The sequence below is a fragment of the Oncorhynchus gorbuscha genome, linkage group LG03 (genome assembly GCF_021184085.1).
Source record: "Oncorhynchus gorbuscha isolate QuinsamMale2020 ecotype Even-year linkage group LG03, OgorEven_v1.0, whole genome shotgun sequence".
Lineage (NCBI taxonomy): Eukaryota > Metazoa > Chordata > Actinopteri > Salmoniformes > Salmonidae > Oncorhynchus > Oncorhynchus gorbuscha.
The window spans coordinates 6982256-6999648 of NC_060175.1; the positions used below are offsets into that span (position 1 = coordinate 6982256).

At 48.5% G+C, this 17393-nt stretch overlaps 1 protein-coding gene across 4 annotated transcripts in view; it reads left to right on the forward strand.

Moving 5' to 3' along the window:
- The window catches only part of LOC124025296 (E3 ubiquitin-protein ligase RNF123), a 236401-nt gene that overhangs the window by 44999 nt on the left and 174009 nt on the right, over positions 1-17393 (forward strand). For all 4 annotated transcript variants that reach the window (XM_046338860.1, XM_046338863.1, XM_046338861.1 and 1 more), the window contains exons 24-25: positions 13586-13669; positions 15685-15792. In XM_046338860.1, coding sequence (XP_046194816.1) covers positions 13586-13669; positions 15685-15792 — 192 coding nt within the window. The remainder of the gene's footprint in view (positions 1-13585; positions 13670-15684; positions 15793-17393) is intronic.

The window sequence follows — 17393 nt, forward strand, 5'->3', positions numbered from 1 at the left end:
CCTGAAACCCCACCTCTTTAAGGAATACCTAGGATAGGATAAGTAATCCTTCTCACCCCCACCCCCTTTAAGATTTAGATGCACTATTGTAAAGTGACTGTTCTACTGGATGTCATAAGGTGAATGCACCAATTTGTAAGTCGCTCTGGATAAGAGCGTCTGCTAAACGACTTAAATGTAATGTTAAATGTCTGGTCTAAAGTAGTGCACCGTGGGGGTCTGGTCTAAAGTAGTGCACCGGGGGGGTCTGGTCTAAAGTAGTGCACCGTGGGGTCTGGTCTAAAGTAGTGCACCGGGGGGTCTGGTCTAAAGTAAGTGCACCGGGGGGGTCTAAAGTAGTGCACCGGGGGGTCTAAAGTAGTGCACCGGGGGGTCTAAAGTAGTGCACCGGGGGGTCTAAAGTAGTGCACCGTGGGGGTCTAAAGTAGTGCACCGTGGGGGTCTAAAGTAGTGCACCGTGGGGGTCTGGTCTAAAGCAGTGCACCGTGGGGGTCTGGTCTAAAGCAGTGCACCGTGGGGTCTGGTCTAAAGCAGTGCACTGTGGGGGTCTGGTCTAAAGCAGTGCACCGTGGGGGTCTGGTCTAAAGCAGTGCACTGTGGGGGGTCTAAAGCAGTGCACTGTGGGGGTCTAAAGCAGTGTACCGTGGGGGTCTAAAGCAGTGCACCGTGGGGGTCTAAAGCAGTGCACCGTGGGGGTCCAAAGCAGTGCACCGTGGGGGTCCAAAGCAGTGCACCGTGGGGGTCCAAAGCAGTGCACCGTGGGGGTCCAAAGCAGTGCACCGTGGGGGTCCAAAGCAGTGCACCGTGGGGGTCCAAAGCAGTGCACCGTGGGGGTCCAAAGCAGTGCACCGTGGGGGTCCAAAGCAGTGCACCGTGGGGGTCCAAAGCAGTGCACCGTGGGGGTCCAAAGCAGTGCACCGTGGGGGTCCAAAGCAGTGCACCGTGGGGGGCTAAAGCAGTGCACCGTGGGGGTCTAAAGCAGTGCACCGTGGGGGTCTAAAGCAGTGCACCGTGGGGGTCTAAAGCAGTGCACCGTGGGGGTCTAAAGCAGTGCACCGTGGGGGTCTGGTCTAAAGCAGTGCACCGTGGGGGTCTAAAGCAGTGCACCGTGGGGGTCTGGTCTAAAGCAGTGCACCGTGGGGGTCTGGTCTAAAGTAGTGCACCGTGGGGGTGTGGTCTAAAGCAGTGTACTATACATTTTAACCAATCATCAGTCATCTGAGTCAGTAGAAATTGAGTGCCCTTCTCTATATGCATACTGAAAGTCAGTAGGTAACTTGTTCTCTAAAATAAAAAATAGCATTTGTATTTGTTCAAACACAATTCTCTCTATCAGCCAGCAAAGGGTGATTGGGTGGCTTTTCGAGTCAGCAAAGGGTGATTGGGTGGCTTTTAGAGCCAGCAGTGTGATTGGGTGGCTTTTAGAGCCAGCAGTGTGATTGGGTGGCTTTTAGAGTCAGCAAATTGTGATTGGGTGGCTTTTAGAGTCAACAAAGGGTGATTGGGTGGCTTTTAGTCAGCAAAGTGTGATTGGGTGTGCTTGTAGAGCCAGCAAAGTGTGATTGGGTGTGCTTGTAGAGCCAGCAAAGTGTGATTGGGTGGCTTTTAGAGCCAGCAGGGTGATTGGGTGGCTTTTAGAGCCAGCAAAGTGTGATTGGGTGGCTTTTAGAGCCAGCAAAGGGTGATTGGGTGGCTTTTAGAGTCAGCAAAGGGTGATTGGGTGGCTTTTAGAGTCAGCAAAGGGTGATTGGGTGGCTTTTAGAGCCAGCAAAGGGTGATTGGGTGGCTTTTAGAGCCAGCAAAGGGTGATTGGGTGGCTTTTAGAGCCAGAAAAGGGTGATTGGGTGGCTTTTTGAGCCAGCAGGGTGATTGGGTGGCTTTTAGAGCCAGCAAAGGGTGATTGGGTGGCTTTTAGAGCCAGCAAATGGTGATTGGGTGGCTTTTAGTCAGCAAAGTGTGATTGGGTGGCTTTTAGAGCCAGCAAAGGGTGATTGAGTGGCTTTTAGAGCCAGCAGTGTGATTGGGTGGCTTTTAGAGCCAGCAGGGTGATTGGGTGGCTTTTAGAGCCAGCAAAGTGTGATTGGGTGGCTTTTAGAGCCAGCAAAGTGTGATTGGGTGGCTTTTAGAGCCAGCAAAGGGTGATTGGGTGGCTTTTAGAGCCAGCAAAGGGTGATTGGGTGGCTTTTAGAGCCAGCAAAGGGTGATTGGGTGGCTTTTAGAGCCAGCAAAGGGTGATTGGGTGGCTTTTAGAGCCAGCAAAGTGTGATTGGGTGGCTTTTAGAGCCAGCAAAGGGTGATTGGGTGGCTTTTAGAGCCAGCAGTGTGATTGGGTGGCTTTTAGAGCCAGCAAAGTGTGATTGGGTGGCTTTTAGAGCCAGCAAAGTGTGATTGGGTGGCTTTTAGAGCCAGCAGGGTGATTGGGTGGCTTTTAGAGCCAGCAAAGTGTGATTGGGTGGCTTTTAGAGCCAGCAAAGTGTGATTGGGTGGCTTTTAGAGCCAGCAAAGGGTGATTGGGTGGATTTTAGAGCCAGCAAAGTGTGATTGGGTGGATTTTAGAGCCAGCAAAGGGTGATTGGGTGGATTTTAGAGCCAGCAAAGTGTGATTGGGTGGATTTTAGGTGGGTGATTGGGTGGCTTTTAGAGCCAGCAAAGTGTGATTGGGTGGCTTTTAGAGCCAGCAAAGTGTGATTGGGTGGCTTTTAGAGCCAGCAAAGTGTGATTGGGTGGCTTTTAGAGCCAGCAAAGTGTGATTGGGTGGCTTTTAGAGCCAGCAAAGGGTGATTGGGTGGCTTTTAGAGCCAGCAGTGTGATTGGGTGGCTTTTAGAGCCAGCAAAGTGTGATTGGGTGGCTTTTAGAGCCAGCAGGGTGATTGGGTGGCTTTTAGAGCCAGCAAAGGGTGATTGGGTGGCTTTTAGAGCCAGAAAAGGGTGATTGGGTGGCTTTTAGAGCCAGCAAAGTGTGATTGGGTGGCTTTTAGAGCCAGCAAAGTGTGATTGGGTGGCTTTTAGAGCCAGCAAAGTGTGATTTTTCTTTTCTTTCTTTTTTTTCTCCCCTTTGTGTGTTATGTCATTTATCTTGGTTTGCTAATATACTTTATTTGTGTTGTTACATTCAGTAACAACATTTATCAGTGTACAGTATATCAACCAATCAGCTCAGCAGGACTGACTAGTTTGCCACGTTTTTGCATCATTTCTTTGAACGATACAATGTTTCAAATCAACTTCAATCCAGGGGCCTCTAACAGTTCTGTTAGATTCTTAACAGGTGCATGCTGGTCAACAATTGCCGCGAATCATTTTACCAATACTTCTTGGTGTACAACTGGATCTTCTTCCTCATCAAACCAACATACATGTTTTACATCTTCATCAAATGAATCCCGAGAGAACATTTTGTACGATCTCTTATTAAATGACTTTAGCCCTAATCTTTTGCTATTTTGGCTTTCCTTGTTATTGCTACAATGTTTTGGTCATTCTGATCACGTGTGGTCCTCTCCTCATCTTCTTCATGTTGGGGTCTATCCTGTGGTCTGTCTGCTGTACCACGTTCCTCTCTCGTTCTTCAGGAGTGAGTTCCCATGTTCCCAAACCAAATAGATGATGTCATTTAATCTCTTCTTTCCTCTCATTGTCAGAAAGGATCAAGGCATTGAAAAAAAAAACTTTTGGCACATATTTCATGGCAGAAAAGTGTGTGGGTCAGCAAAAAACATTTTACAACTGCTATATCAATGCCAGCTCTGCCTGTCTTCCTCCATATTACGCAGATACACACACACACACACACACACACACACACACACACACACACACACACACACACACACACACACACACACACACACACACACACAGACACAGACACACACACACACAGACACAGACACAGACACAGACACAGACACAGACACAGACACAGACACAGACACAGACACAGACACAGACACACACACCTACCTCTCATTCAGTATATAGGTATAAGACCGTGGACAATCACCCTCCTAGTATCGCCTGTTATTGTCTGATCATTTGAGAAAATGATATCTGGCACTGCAGTTGCCAATATCCCTGGTTCCATTAAAGCATCTGTCTTTAACAGCTTTTATATTGGCAGTGTGCTGGACTGTCTTTAACAGCTTTTATATTGGCAGTGTGCTGGACTGTCTTTAACAGCTTTTATATTGGCAGTGGGCTGGACTGTCTTTAACAGCTTTTATATCGGCAGTGTGCTGGACTGTCTTTAACAACTTTTATATTGGCAGTGTGCTGGACTGTCTTTAACAGCTTTTATATTGGCAGTGTGCTGGACTGTCTTTAACAGCTTTTATATTGGCAGTGTGCTGGACTGTCTTTAACAGCTTTTATATTGGCAGTGTGCTGGACTGTCTTTAACAGCTTTTATATTGGCAGTGTGCTGGACTGTCTTTAACAGCTTTTATATTGGCAGTGTGCTGGACTGTCTTTAACAACTTTTATATTGGCAGTGTGCTGGACTGTCTTTAACAGCTTTTATATTGGCAGTGTGCTGGACTGTCTTTAACAGCTTTTATATTGGCAGTGTGCTGGACTGTCTTTAACAGCTTTTATATTGGCAGTGTGCTGGACTGTCTTTAACAGCTTTTATATTGGCAGTGTGCTGGACTGTCTTTAACAGCTTTTATATTGGCAGTGTGCTGGACTGTCTTTAACAGCTTTTATATTGGCAGTGTGCTGGACTGTCTTTAACAGCTTTTATATTGGCAGTGGGCTGGACTGTCTTTAACAGCTTTTATATATTGGCAGTGGGCTGGACTGTCTTTAACAGCTTTTATATATTGGCAGTGGGCTGGACTGTCTTTCTTTTAAAGTTTTATATTTGGGATTTGTTCCAATTGACACCCTTTTTCATCAATTTTTTTGTCCAATTTACTTTAGACCTGAACCCTATAACGTAGTGCACTATGTAGGCTACCATTTGGGATGAACACAGTTGAGCAGGAAATGTTAGTCTTGGACTGAGACTCCTTTAGATAACGGTTAGTTGTCATCATACCAGCCTGTCTGGTCATTTCTCCCTTCACTTTGTGATAACTCCTTTGTCCTTTAACTAAAGAAGGTTTTGGCACCGGATGTGTCCCAAATGGCGCCCTTTTCCCTGTATGGTGCACTTGCCCTTTTCCCCGTATGGTGCACTCGCCCATATCCCCGTATGGTGCACTCTCCCTTATCCCTGTATGGTGCACTCTCCCTTATCCCTGTATGGTGCACTCTCCCTTATCCCTGTATGGTGCACTCTCCCTTATCCCTGTATGGTGCACTCTCCCTTATCCCTGTATGGTGCACTCGCCCTTATCCCTGTATGGTGCACTCGCCCTTTTCCTCGTATGGTGCACTCGCCCTTTTCCTCGTATGGTGCACTCGCCCTTTTCCTCGTATGGTGCACTCGCCCTTTTCCTCGTATGGTGCACTCGCCCTTTTCCTCGTATGGTGCACTCGCCCTTTTCCTCGTATGGTGCACTCGCCCTTTTCCTCGTATGGTGCACTCGCCCTTTTCCTCGTATGGTGCACTCGCCCTTTTCCTCGTATGGTGCACTCGCCCTTTTCCTCGTATGGTGCACTCGCCCTTTTCCTCGTATGGTGCACTCGCCCTTTTCCTCGTATGGTGCACTCGCCCTTTTCCTCGTATGGTGCACTCGCCCTTTTCCTCGTATGGTGCACTCGCCCTTTTCCTCGTATGGTGCACTCGCCCTTTCCTCGTATGGTGCACTCGCCCTTTTCCTCGTATGGTGCACTCGCCCTTTTCCTCGTATGGTGCACTCGCCCTTTTCCTCGTATGGTGCACTCGCCCTTTTCCTCGTATGGTGCACTCGCCCTTTTCCTCGTATGGTGCACTCGCCCTTTTCCTCGTATGGTGCACTCGCCCTTTTCCTCGTATGGTGCACTCGCCCTTTTCCTCGTATGGTGCACTCGCCCTTTTCCTCGTATGGTGCACTCGCCCTTTTCCTCGTATGGTGCACTCGCCCTTTTCCTCGTATGGTGCACTCGCCCTTTTCCTCGTATGGTGCACTCGCCCTTTCCCCGTATGGTGCACTCGCCCTTTTCCCCGTATGGTGCACTCGCCCTTTTCCCCGTATGGTGCACTCGCCCTTTTCCCCGTATGGTGCACTCGCCCTTTTCCCCGTATGGTGCACTCGCCCTTTTCCCCGTATGGTGCACTCGCCCTTTTCCCCGTATGGTGCACTCGCCCTTTTCCCCGTATGGTGCACTCGCCCTTTTCCCCGTATGGTGCACTCGCCCTTTTCCCCGTATGGTGCACTCGCCCTTTTCCCCGTATGGTGCACTCGCCCTTTTCCCCGTATGGTGCACTCGCCCTTTTCCCCGTATGGTGCACTCGCCCTTTTCCCCGTATGGTGCACTCGCCCTTTTCCCCCCGTATGGTGCACCGCCCTTTTCCCCGTATGGTGCACTCGCCCTTTTCCCCGTATGGTGCACTCGCCCTTTTCCCCGTATGGTGCACTCGCCCTTTTCCCCGTATGGTGCACTCGCCCTTTTCCCCGTATGGTGCACTCGCCCTTTTCCCCGTATGGTGCACTCGCCCTTTTCCCCGTATGGTGCACTCGCCCTTTTCCCCGTATGGTGCACTCGCCCTTTTCCCGTATGGTGCACTCGCCCTTTTCCCCGTATGGTGCACTCGCCCTTTTGCCCGTATGGTGCACTCGCCCTTTTGCCCGTATGGTGCACTCGCCCTTTGCCCGTATGGTGCACTCGCCCTTTGCCCGTATGGTGCACTCGCCCTTTTGCCCGTATGGTGCACTCGCCCTTTGCCCGTATGGTTCGCCCTTTGCCCCGCCCTTTGCCCGTATGGTGCACTCGCCCTTTTGCCCGTATGGTGCACTCGCCCTTTTGCCCGTATGGTGCACTCGCCCTTTGCCCGTATGGTGCACTCGCCCTTTGCCCGTATGGTGCACTCGCCCTTTGCCCGTATGGTGCACTCGCCCTTTGCCCGTATGGTGCACTCGCCCTTTTGCCCGTATGGTGCACTCGCCCTTTGCCCGTATGGTGCACTCGCCCTTTGCCCGTATGGTGCACTCGCCCTTTTGCCCGTATGGTGCACTCGCCCTTTGCCCGTATGGTGCACTCGCCCTTTTGCCCGTATGGTGCACTCGCCCTTTGCCCGTATGGTGCACTCGCCCTTTGCCCGTATGGTGCACTCGCCCTTTTGCCCGTTGGTGCACCGCCCTTTGCCCGTATGGTGCACTCGCCCTTTTCCCCGTATGGTGCACTCGCCCTTTTCCCGTATGGTGCACTCGCCCTTTTCCCCGTATGGTGCACTCGCCCCCTTTTCCCCGTATGGTGCACTCGCCCTTTTCCCCGTATGGTGCACTCGCCCTTTTCCCCGTATGGTGCACTCGCCCTTTTCCCCGTATGGTGCACTCGCCCTTTTCCCCGTATGGTGCACTCGCCCTTTTCCCCGTATGGTGCACTCGCCCTTTTCCCCGTATGGTGCACTCGCCCTTTTCCCCGTATGGTGCACTCGCCCTTTTCCCCGTATGGTGCACTCGCCCTTTTCCCCGTATGGTGCACTCGCCCTTTTCCCCGTATGGTGCACTCGCCCTTTTCCCCGTATGGTGCACTCGCCCTTTTCCCCGTATGGTGCACTCGCCCTTTTCCCCGTATGGTGCACTCGCCCTTTTCCCCGTATGGTGCACTCGCCCTTTTCCCCGTATGGTGCACTCGCCCTTTTCCCCGTATGGTGCACTCGCCCTTTTCCCCGTATGGTGCCCGTATGGTGCACTCGCCCTTTTCCCCGTATGGTGCACTCGCCCTTTTCCCCGTATGGTGCACTCGCCCTTTTCCCCGTATGGTGCACTCGCCCTTTTCCCCGTATGGTGCACTCGCCCTTTTCCCCGTATGGTGCACTCGCCCTTTTCCCCGTATGGTGCACTCGCCCTTTTCCCCGTATGGTGCACTCGCCCTTTCCCCGTATGGTGCCCTCGCCCTTTTCCCCGTATGGTGCACTCGCCCTTTTCCCCGTATGGTGCACTCGCCCTTTTCCCCGTATGGTGCACTCGCCCTTTTCCCCGTATGGTGCACTACTTTTGGGACCAGCATATACTGTGTAGGTATGAAAGTGTCTTGTGTAATTTCCTGCCTCAGAATGGTTCTCTTCTTTACAAGTTGACGATCTATCAACGTTAAAAGAGAAGGTTATTTCTGTCGCTGACTTTGTCTTTCTGCTCTTGGCCTTGTCCTAAATGTGAACCTATTACCTATATAAACTCAGCAAAAAAAGAAACGTCCCCTTTTCAGGACCCTGTCTTTTTAAAGATCATTTCTAAAATTCCAAATAACTTCACAGATCTTCATTGTAAAGGGTTTAAACACTGTTTCCCATGCTTGTTCAATGAACCATAAACCATTAATGAACATGCACCTGTGGAATGGTCGTTAAGGCACTAACAGCTTACAGACGGAAGGCAATTAAGGTCACAGGAATGAAAACTTAGGTCACTTACTGTTGTAAGGCTGGTCCTCACCAGACATCACTGGCAACAACGTCGCCTATGGACACAAACCCCTGGCAAAAAGTGATATTCACTGACAAGTTGCAGTCGTGCACTCGCGCTTATCCCCGGATTACACAGAGGCCGGCCTATACTCCATCGATTTGGAGGTGGAGGGTCCGTCATGGTCTGGGGCGGTGTGTCACAGTATCATCGGACTGAGCTTGTTGTCATTGCAGGCAATCTAAACGCTGTGCGTTACAGGGAAGACATCCTCCTCCCTCGTGTGGTACCCTTCCTGTAGGCTCATCCTGACATGACCCTTCAGCATGATAATGCCACCAGCCATACTGCTCGTTCTGTGCGTGATTTCCTGCAAGACAGGAATGTCAGTGTTCTGCCATGGCCAGCGAAGAGCCCGGATCTCAATCCCATTGAGCACGTCTGTGACCTGTTGGATCAGAGGGTGAGGGCTAGAGCCATTCCCCCCCAGAAAGACAGTTGCAGGTGTATGAGAAGGCCTGCAAGACTGAGCAAAAAAATAAATAAAAAGGGCTGAAATGGAGAGATTTGATGAACCATTGTCACACGCTAGATGATGGAGAACAGATACACCCACAGCATGGTCCCCCGTAGAGACCATATTCCCAAGCATCTCAGACCTTTTGATTTTGTTCCACCAAGGCCACTAATATGTCCCCCTCTGAATGTCCGAGTGTAACCCCCCTCCCCGTGGGTTACTGCAGCTAGTGTTGCCAGCACTGCCACTGCCTGGGTGGGGGTGGCACCCCACCAGAATCCATACCGGCTCGGTACAAGGTTGTCAAGGTTCTCATTAGCAGCTTTGAGTATTTCCTTGTATACCCTGCTCTCTCATCAGGGGGCTCTGGCGTCCGCAGGTCCAACCCTGCGACTCTTGAGGGGTGCGGTTTTCAAAATATATGATTTTGATTGGTCAGGAAAACAAATAGTGTCAAACTATCAGAATTGTGCTTGCCTGTTGTAGCCTGTATCTACGCTGGACTTCTTCTACTCTATCTTTACTGTAGTCTTCATCCCTTTTTTAAATGTATTTTATTTCACCTTTATTTAACCAGGTAGGCTAGTTGAGAACACCTTTATTTAACCAGGTAGGCTAGTTGAGAACACCTTTATTTAACCAGGTAGGCTAGTTGAGAACAAGTTCTCATTTGCAACTGCGACCTGGCCATGATAAAGCATAGCAGTGTGAACAGACAACACAGAGTTACACATGGAGTAAACAATTAACAAGTCAATAACACAGTAGAAAAAAGGGGAGTCTATATACATTGTGTGCAAAAGGCATGAGGAGGTAGGCGAATAATTACAATTTTGCAGATTAACACTGGAGTGATAAATGATCAGATGGTCATGTACAGGTAGAGATATTGGTGTGCAAAAGAGCAGAAAAGTAAATAAATAAAAACAGTATGGGGATGAGGTAGGTGAAAATGGGTGGGCTATTTACCAATAGACTATGTACAGCTGCAGCGATCGGTTAGCTGCTCAGATAGCTGATGTTTGATGTTGGTGAGGGAGATAAGTCTCCCACTTCAGCTATTTTTGCAATTCGTTCCAGTCACAGGCAGCAGAGTACTGGAACGAAAGGCGGCCAAATGAGGTGTTGGCTTTAGGGATGATCAGTGAGATACACCTGCTGGAGCGCGTGCTACGGATGGGTGTTGCCATCGTGACCAGTGAACTGAGATAAGGCGGAGCTTTACCTAGCATGGACTTGTAGATGACCTGGAGCCAGTGGGTCTGGCGACGAATATTTTATTTCACCTTTATTTAACCAGGTAGGCAAGTTGAGAACAAGTTCTCATTTACAATTGCGACCTGGCCAAGATAAAGCAAAGCAGTTCGACAGATACAACGACACAGAGTTACACATGGAGTAAAACAAACATACAGTCAATAATACAGTATAAACAAGTCTATATACAATGTGAGCAAATGAGGTGAGATAAGGGAGGTAAAGGCAAAAAAGGCCATGGTGGCAAAGTAAATACAATATAGCAAGTAAAACACTGGAATGGTAGTTTTGCAATGGAAGAATGTGCAAAGTAGACATAAAAATAATGGGGTGCAAAGGAGCAAAATAAATACATTAAATACAGTTGGGAAAGAGGTAGTTGTTTGGGCTAAATTATAGGTGGGCTATGTACAGGTGCAGTAATCTGTAAGATGCTCTGACAGTTGGTGCTTAAAGCTAGTGAGGGAGATAAGTGTTTCCAGTTTCAGAGATTTTTGCAGTTCGTTCCAGTCACTGGCAGCAGAGAACTGGAAGGAGAGGCGGCCAAAGAAAGAATTGGTTTTGGGGGTGACCAGAGAGATATACCTGCTGGAGCGTGTGCTACAGGTGGGAGATGCTATGGTGACCAGCGAGCTGAGATAAGGGGACTTTACCTAGCAGGGTCTTGTAGAGGACATGGAGCCAGTGGGTTTGGCGACGAGTATGAAGCGAGGGCCAGCCAACGAGAGCATACAAGTCGCAGTGGTGGGTGGTATAAGGTGCTTTAGTGACAAAACGGATGGCACTGTGATAAACTGCATCCAGTTTGCTGAGTAGAGTGTTGGAAGCCATTTTGTAGATGACATCGCCAAAGTCGAGGATCGGTAGGATAGTCAGTTTTACTAGGGTAAGCTTGGCGGCGTGAGTGAAGGAGGCTTTGTTGCGGAATAGAAAGCCGACTCTTGATTTGATTTTCGATTGGAGATGTTTGATATGAGTCTGGAAGAAGAGTTTACAGTCTAGCCAGACTCCTAGGTACTTATAGATGTCCACATATTCAAGGTCGGAAGCATCCAGGGTGGTGATGCTAGTCGGGCGTGCGGGTGCAGGCAGCGATCGGTTGAAAAGCATGCATTTGGTTTTACTAGCGTTTAAGAGCAGTTGGAGGCCACGGAAGGAGTGTTGTATGGCATTGAAGCTCGTTTGGAGGTTAGATAGCATAGTGTCCAATGACGGGACGAAAGTATATAGAATGGTGTCGTCTGCGTAGAGGTGGATCAGGGAATCGCCCGCAGCAAGAGCAACATCATTGATGTATACAGAGAAAAGAGTCGGCCCGAGAATTGAACCCTGTGGCACCTCCATAGACTGCCAGAGGACCGGACAGCATGCCCTCCGATTTGACACACTGAACTCTGTCTGCAGAGTAATTGGTGAACCAGGCAAGGCAGTCATCCGAAAAACCGAGGCTACTGAGTCTGCCGATAAGAATATGGTGATTGACAGAGTCGAAAGCCTTGGCAAGGTCGATGAAGACGGCTGCACAGTACTGTCTTTTATCGATGGCCGTTATGATATCGTTTAGTACCTTGAGTGTGGCTGAGGTGCACCCGTGACCGGCTCGGAAACTAGATTGCACAGCGGAGAAGGTACGGTGGGATTCGAGATGGTCAGTGACCTGTTTGTTGACTTGGCTTTCGAAGACCTTAGATAGGCAGGGCAGGATGGATATAGGTCTGTAACAGTTTGGGTCCAGGGTGTCTCCCCTTTGAAGAGGGGGATGACTGCGGCAGCTTTCCAATCCTTGGGGATCTCAGACGATATGAAAGAGGTTGAACAGGCTGGTAATAGGGGTTGCGACAATGGCGGCGGATAGTTTCAGAAATAGAGGGTCCAGATTGTCAAGCCCAGCTGATTTGTACGGGTCCAGGTTTTGCAGCTCTTTCAGAACATCTGCCCTCTGGATTTGGGTAAAGGAGAGGCTTGGGCGAGGAGCTGCGGGGGGGGGGGCGGAGCTGTTGGAGTAGCCAGGCGGAAGGCATGGCCAGCCGTTGAGAAATGCTTATTGAAGTTTTCGATAATCATGGATTTATCGGTGGTGACCGTGTTACCTAGCCTCAGTGCAGTGGGCAGCTCGGAGGAGGTGCTCTTGTTTTCCATGGACTTCACAGTGTCCCAGAAATTTTTGGAGTTGGAGCTACAGGATGCAAACTTCTGCCTGAAGAAGCTGGCCTTAGCTTTCCTGACTGACTGTGTGCGTGTATTGGTTCCTGACTTCCCTGAACAGTTGCATATCGCGGGGACTATTCGATGCTATTGCAGTCCGCCACAGGATGTTTTTGTGCTGGTCGAGGGCAGTCAGGTCTGGAGTGAACCAAGGGCTGAAGGAATACCTTGCGGACATGAATGCCATGCCACGGTTAGAGGAGGTTAGAGGAGGTTAGAGGAGGTTAGAGGAGGTTAGAGGAGGTTAGAGGAGGTTAGAGGAGGTTAGAGGAGGTTAGAGGAGGTTAGAGGAGGTTAGAGGAGGTTAGAGGAGGTTAGAGGAGGTTAGAGGAGGTTAGAGGAGGTTAGAGGAGGTTAGAGGAGGTGACGACAGCACCAGACTGGAGTCAAATATAAATGTCAAAATACTTTCACCAAACCCTTGACAGTATTTGAGGTGTGCTTTGTTTTAGCTTGGAGTTTTCAACGTTAGGAGTATTTGATTGGCTTTATAGAAATTATATATTGAGCTGTATTTGCACGCATGATCTGAAACTTTATATGATGAATAATATTTTTTTTAAGTATTAAATTATAATGAATAAATACTACAATAATGAATGATAAACAGTGAATATGTAATGTCTATTTCCTGTTCTGTGCTAATATGTTGATTAAGAAGAATTCACCTAACTGTGATGTCCAGTGCATTTGGAAAGTATTCAGACCCCTTCGCCTTTTCCCACGTTTTGTTAGGTTACAGCCTAATTCTAAAGTTGATTAAATAAATACAGGTGTACCAAGCTTGTAGCGTCATACTCAAGAAGACTCGAGGCTGTAATCGCTGTCAAAGGGGCTTCAACAAAGTTCTGAGTAAAAGGTCTGAAAAGTTGTGTAAAAATTATATTTCCGTTTTTATTTTAATTTTATTTGTTTCTTTGTAGTGCATTAGAAAAAAAATGTCTAAACCTGTTTTTGCTTTGTAGCTATGAGGTATTGTGTATAGATTGAGGGGGAATCCATTTTATAACATAAGGCTGTAACAAAACAAAATGTGGAAAGCATCATGGGTTCTCAATACATCCCGAATGCTCTGTGTATTTCACTGAGCTGTGTACCACACCTTTTCCTACAGATGGTGGTGGTGTCAGATGATGTCCATGAATACGCTGTGGCTCTGAAGGACACAGAGGAGAAGATAGCACGCTGCCCAGCAAGAGTAAATGCACACCACTCACTGTTATACATCTGTGAAAGAGCTATTATCAATCTGTTTAGTATCACAGAAGAGAAGATAGCACACTGCCCAGCAAGAGTAAATGCACACCACTCACTGTTATACATCTGTGATAGAGCTATTATCAATGTTTAGTATCAGAGAGGAGAAGATGGCACTTTCCCCAACCAGTAGAATACAAATAATACTACCTATTATCATGAATTTATCTAACTAGTATAATAGTTTTAATAGTATTATCGTACATGAATATGCTGTTGTTCTGAAGGACACCGAGGAAAAGAGCACGTTGCCCCAGCAGACTAAATACACTGTGTTATCAATCTGGGCCCAGAAGACTAAATGCTTTCCGTGTTATCAATCTGAGCCCAGCAGACTAAATACTGTCTGTGTTATCAATCTGGGCCCAGCAGACTAAAAATACTGTCATTGTTATCAATCTGGGCCCAGCAGACTAAAAATACTGTCATTGTTATCAATCTGGGACCAGCAGACTAAATATACTGTCTGTGTTATCAATCTGGGCCCAGCAGACTGAATATACTGTCCGTGTTATCAATCTGGGCCCAGCAGACTAAATATACTGTCATTGTTATCAATCTGGGCCCAGCAGACTGAATACGGTCTGTGTTATCAATCTGTTATGTATCGTCGTTAGGGGCACGTGTTTCGTCACATGATTTTTAACCTTTTTTTTATTTGGACGTTTCTTTTCAGTCAACTTGCATTTTTTGGTGCAATTCTCATTTCTGTAAAAATAAAAAAGTCTTTAAATAGAGGTTAAAATTCAGGTCATGTGACACGATCAGCCAAAAAACACTGGGCCTTAATCATAATTAGTATATAATGTAGTATTTAATAGTACTGCTAAATTTTTAAATTTTAAATTTTACCTTTATTTAACGAGGCAAGTCAGTTAAGAACAAATTCTTATTTTCAATGACGACAGACTTGTACCTTGTCAGCTAGGGGGTTTGAACTTGCAACCTTCCGGTCTAGTCCAACACTAACCACTAGGCTACCCTGCCGCCTCTACACTCTAACCACTAGGCTGCCCTGCCGCCTCTACACTCTAACCACTAGGCTGCCCTGCTGCCTCTACACTCTAACCACTAGGCTGCCCTGCCGCCTCTACACTCTAACCTCTAGGCTGCCCTGCCGCCTCTACACTCTAACCACTAGGCTACCCTGCCGCCTCTACACTCTAACCACTAGGCTACCCTGCCGCCTCTACACTCTAACCACTAGGCTACCCTGCCGCCTCTACACTCTAACCACTAGGCTACCCTGCCGCCTCTACACTCTAACCACTAGGCTGCCCTGCCGCCTCTACACTCTAACCACTAGGCTACCCTGCCGCCTCTACACTCTAACCACTAGGCTGCCCTGCCGCCTCTACACTCTAACCACTAGGCTGCCCTGCCGCCTCTACACTCTAACCACTAGGCTGCCCTGCCGCCTCTACACTCTAACCACTAGGCTGCCCTGCCGCCTCTACACTCTAACCACTAGGCTACCCTGCCGCCTCTACACTCTAACCACTAGGCTACCCTGCCGCCTCTACACTCTAACCACTAGGCTACCCTGCCTCCTCTACACTCTAACCACTAGGCTACCTGCCACCTCTACACTCTAACCACTAGGCTACCCTACCACCTCTACACTCTAACCACTAGGCTACCTGCCACCTCTACACTCTAACCACTAGGCTACCTGCCACCTCTACACTCTAACTACTAGGCTAATAGTCATGATATGTAGATCTGACACCAGTGTGGCAGTTCTTATTTCTATTTAAACGTTCTGTGATATTTTTCTCTTAGTAGGAAACATGACCAGTGGTTAGGGCTGGGCTTTATGTGTACGACAAAGGTCTGAATGAACAGTCTTTTGTTAAATTGCTTTCGGCGATGAACGGCGTTATTGACGTTGAATAAATATTTTATTTTTTTACTAGACATGTTATTTGTGTTACCACCTTGTCTTGTCTATGTTAGAGACCAGACATCTTGGAGGAGCTGCAGAAGAGCCAGAAGGTATTTGCTGAGAAGCTGAATCACCTGAGTAGGAGACTGGCCTGGATCAACGCTACCATCTACTGTAAGGTAGGAAAGAGACTGTACCCAGCACATCTACTGTCAGGTAGGATAGAGACTGTACCCCAGCACATCTACTGTCAGGTAGGATAGAGACTGTACCCAGCACATCTACTGTCAGGTAGGATGGAGACTGTACCCAGCACATCTACTGTCAGGTAGGAAGGAGACTGTACCCAGCACATCTACTGTCAGGTAGGAAGGAGACTGTACCCAGCACATCTACTGTCAGGTAGGATGGAGACTGTACCCAGCACATCTACTGTCAGGTAGGATAGAGACTGTACCCAGCACATCTACTGTCAGGTAGGATGGAGACTGTACCCAGCACATCTACTGTCAGGTAGGATGGAGACTGTACCCAGCACATCTACTGTCAGGTAGGATAGAGACTGTACCCAGCACATCTACTGTCAGGTAGGATGGAGACTGTACCCAGCACATCTACTGTCAGGTAGGATGGAGACTGTACCCAGCACATCTACTGTCAGGTAGGTCAGGTAGGAAGGAGACTGTACCCAGCACATCTACTGTCAGGTAGGATAGAGACTGTAGCCAGCACATCTACTGTCAGGTAGGAAAGAGACTGTACCCAGCACATCTACTGTCAGGTAGGAAGGAGACTGTACCCAGCACATCTACTGTCAGGTAGGAGACTGGAGCACATCTACTGTCAGGTAGGAAAGAGACCCAGCACATCTACTGTCAGGTAGGAGAGACTGTAGCCAGCACATCTACTGTCAGGTAGGAAAGAGACTGTAGCCAGCACATCTACTGTCAGGTAGGAAAGAGACTGTACCCAGCACATCTACTGTCAGGTAGGAAAGAGACTGTACCCAGCACATCTACTGTCAGGTAGGAAAGAGAGGCTAACCAGCACATCTACTGTCAGGTAGGATAGAGACTGTACCCAGCACATCTACTGTCAGGTAGGAAAGAGACTGTACCCAGCACATCTACTGTCAGGTAGGAAGGAGACTGTACCCAGCACATCTACTGTCAGGTAGGAAGGAGACTGTACCCAGCACATCTACTGTCAGGTAGGATGGAGACTGTACCCAGCACATCTACTGTCAGGTAGGATGGAGACTGTACCCAGCACATCTACTGTCAGGTAGGATGGAGACTGTACCCAGCACATCTACTGTCAGGTAGGATAGAGACTGTACCCAGCACATCTACTGTCAGGTAGGATAGAGACTGTACCCAGCACATCTACTGTCAGGTAGGATAGAGACTGTACCCAGCACATCTACTGTCAGGTAGGATAGAGACTGTACCCAGCACATCTACTGTCAGACTGTACCCAGCACATCTACTGTCAGGTAGGAAGGAGACTGTACCCAGCACATCTACTGTCAGGTAGGAAAGAGACTGTACCCAGCACATCTACTGTCAGGTAGGATAGAGACTGTACCCAGCACATCTACTGTCAGGTAGGATAGAGACTGTACCCAGCACATCTACTGTCAGGTAGGATAGAGACTGTACCCAGCACATCTACTGTCAGGTAGGATAGAGACTGTACCCAGCACATCTACTGTCAGGTAGGATAGAGACTAGCACATCTACTGTCAGGTAGGAAGACTGTACCCAGCACATCTACTGTC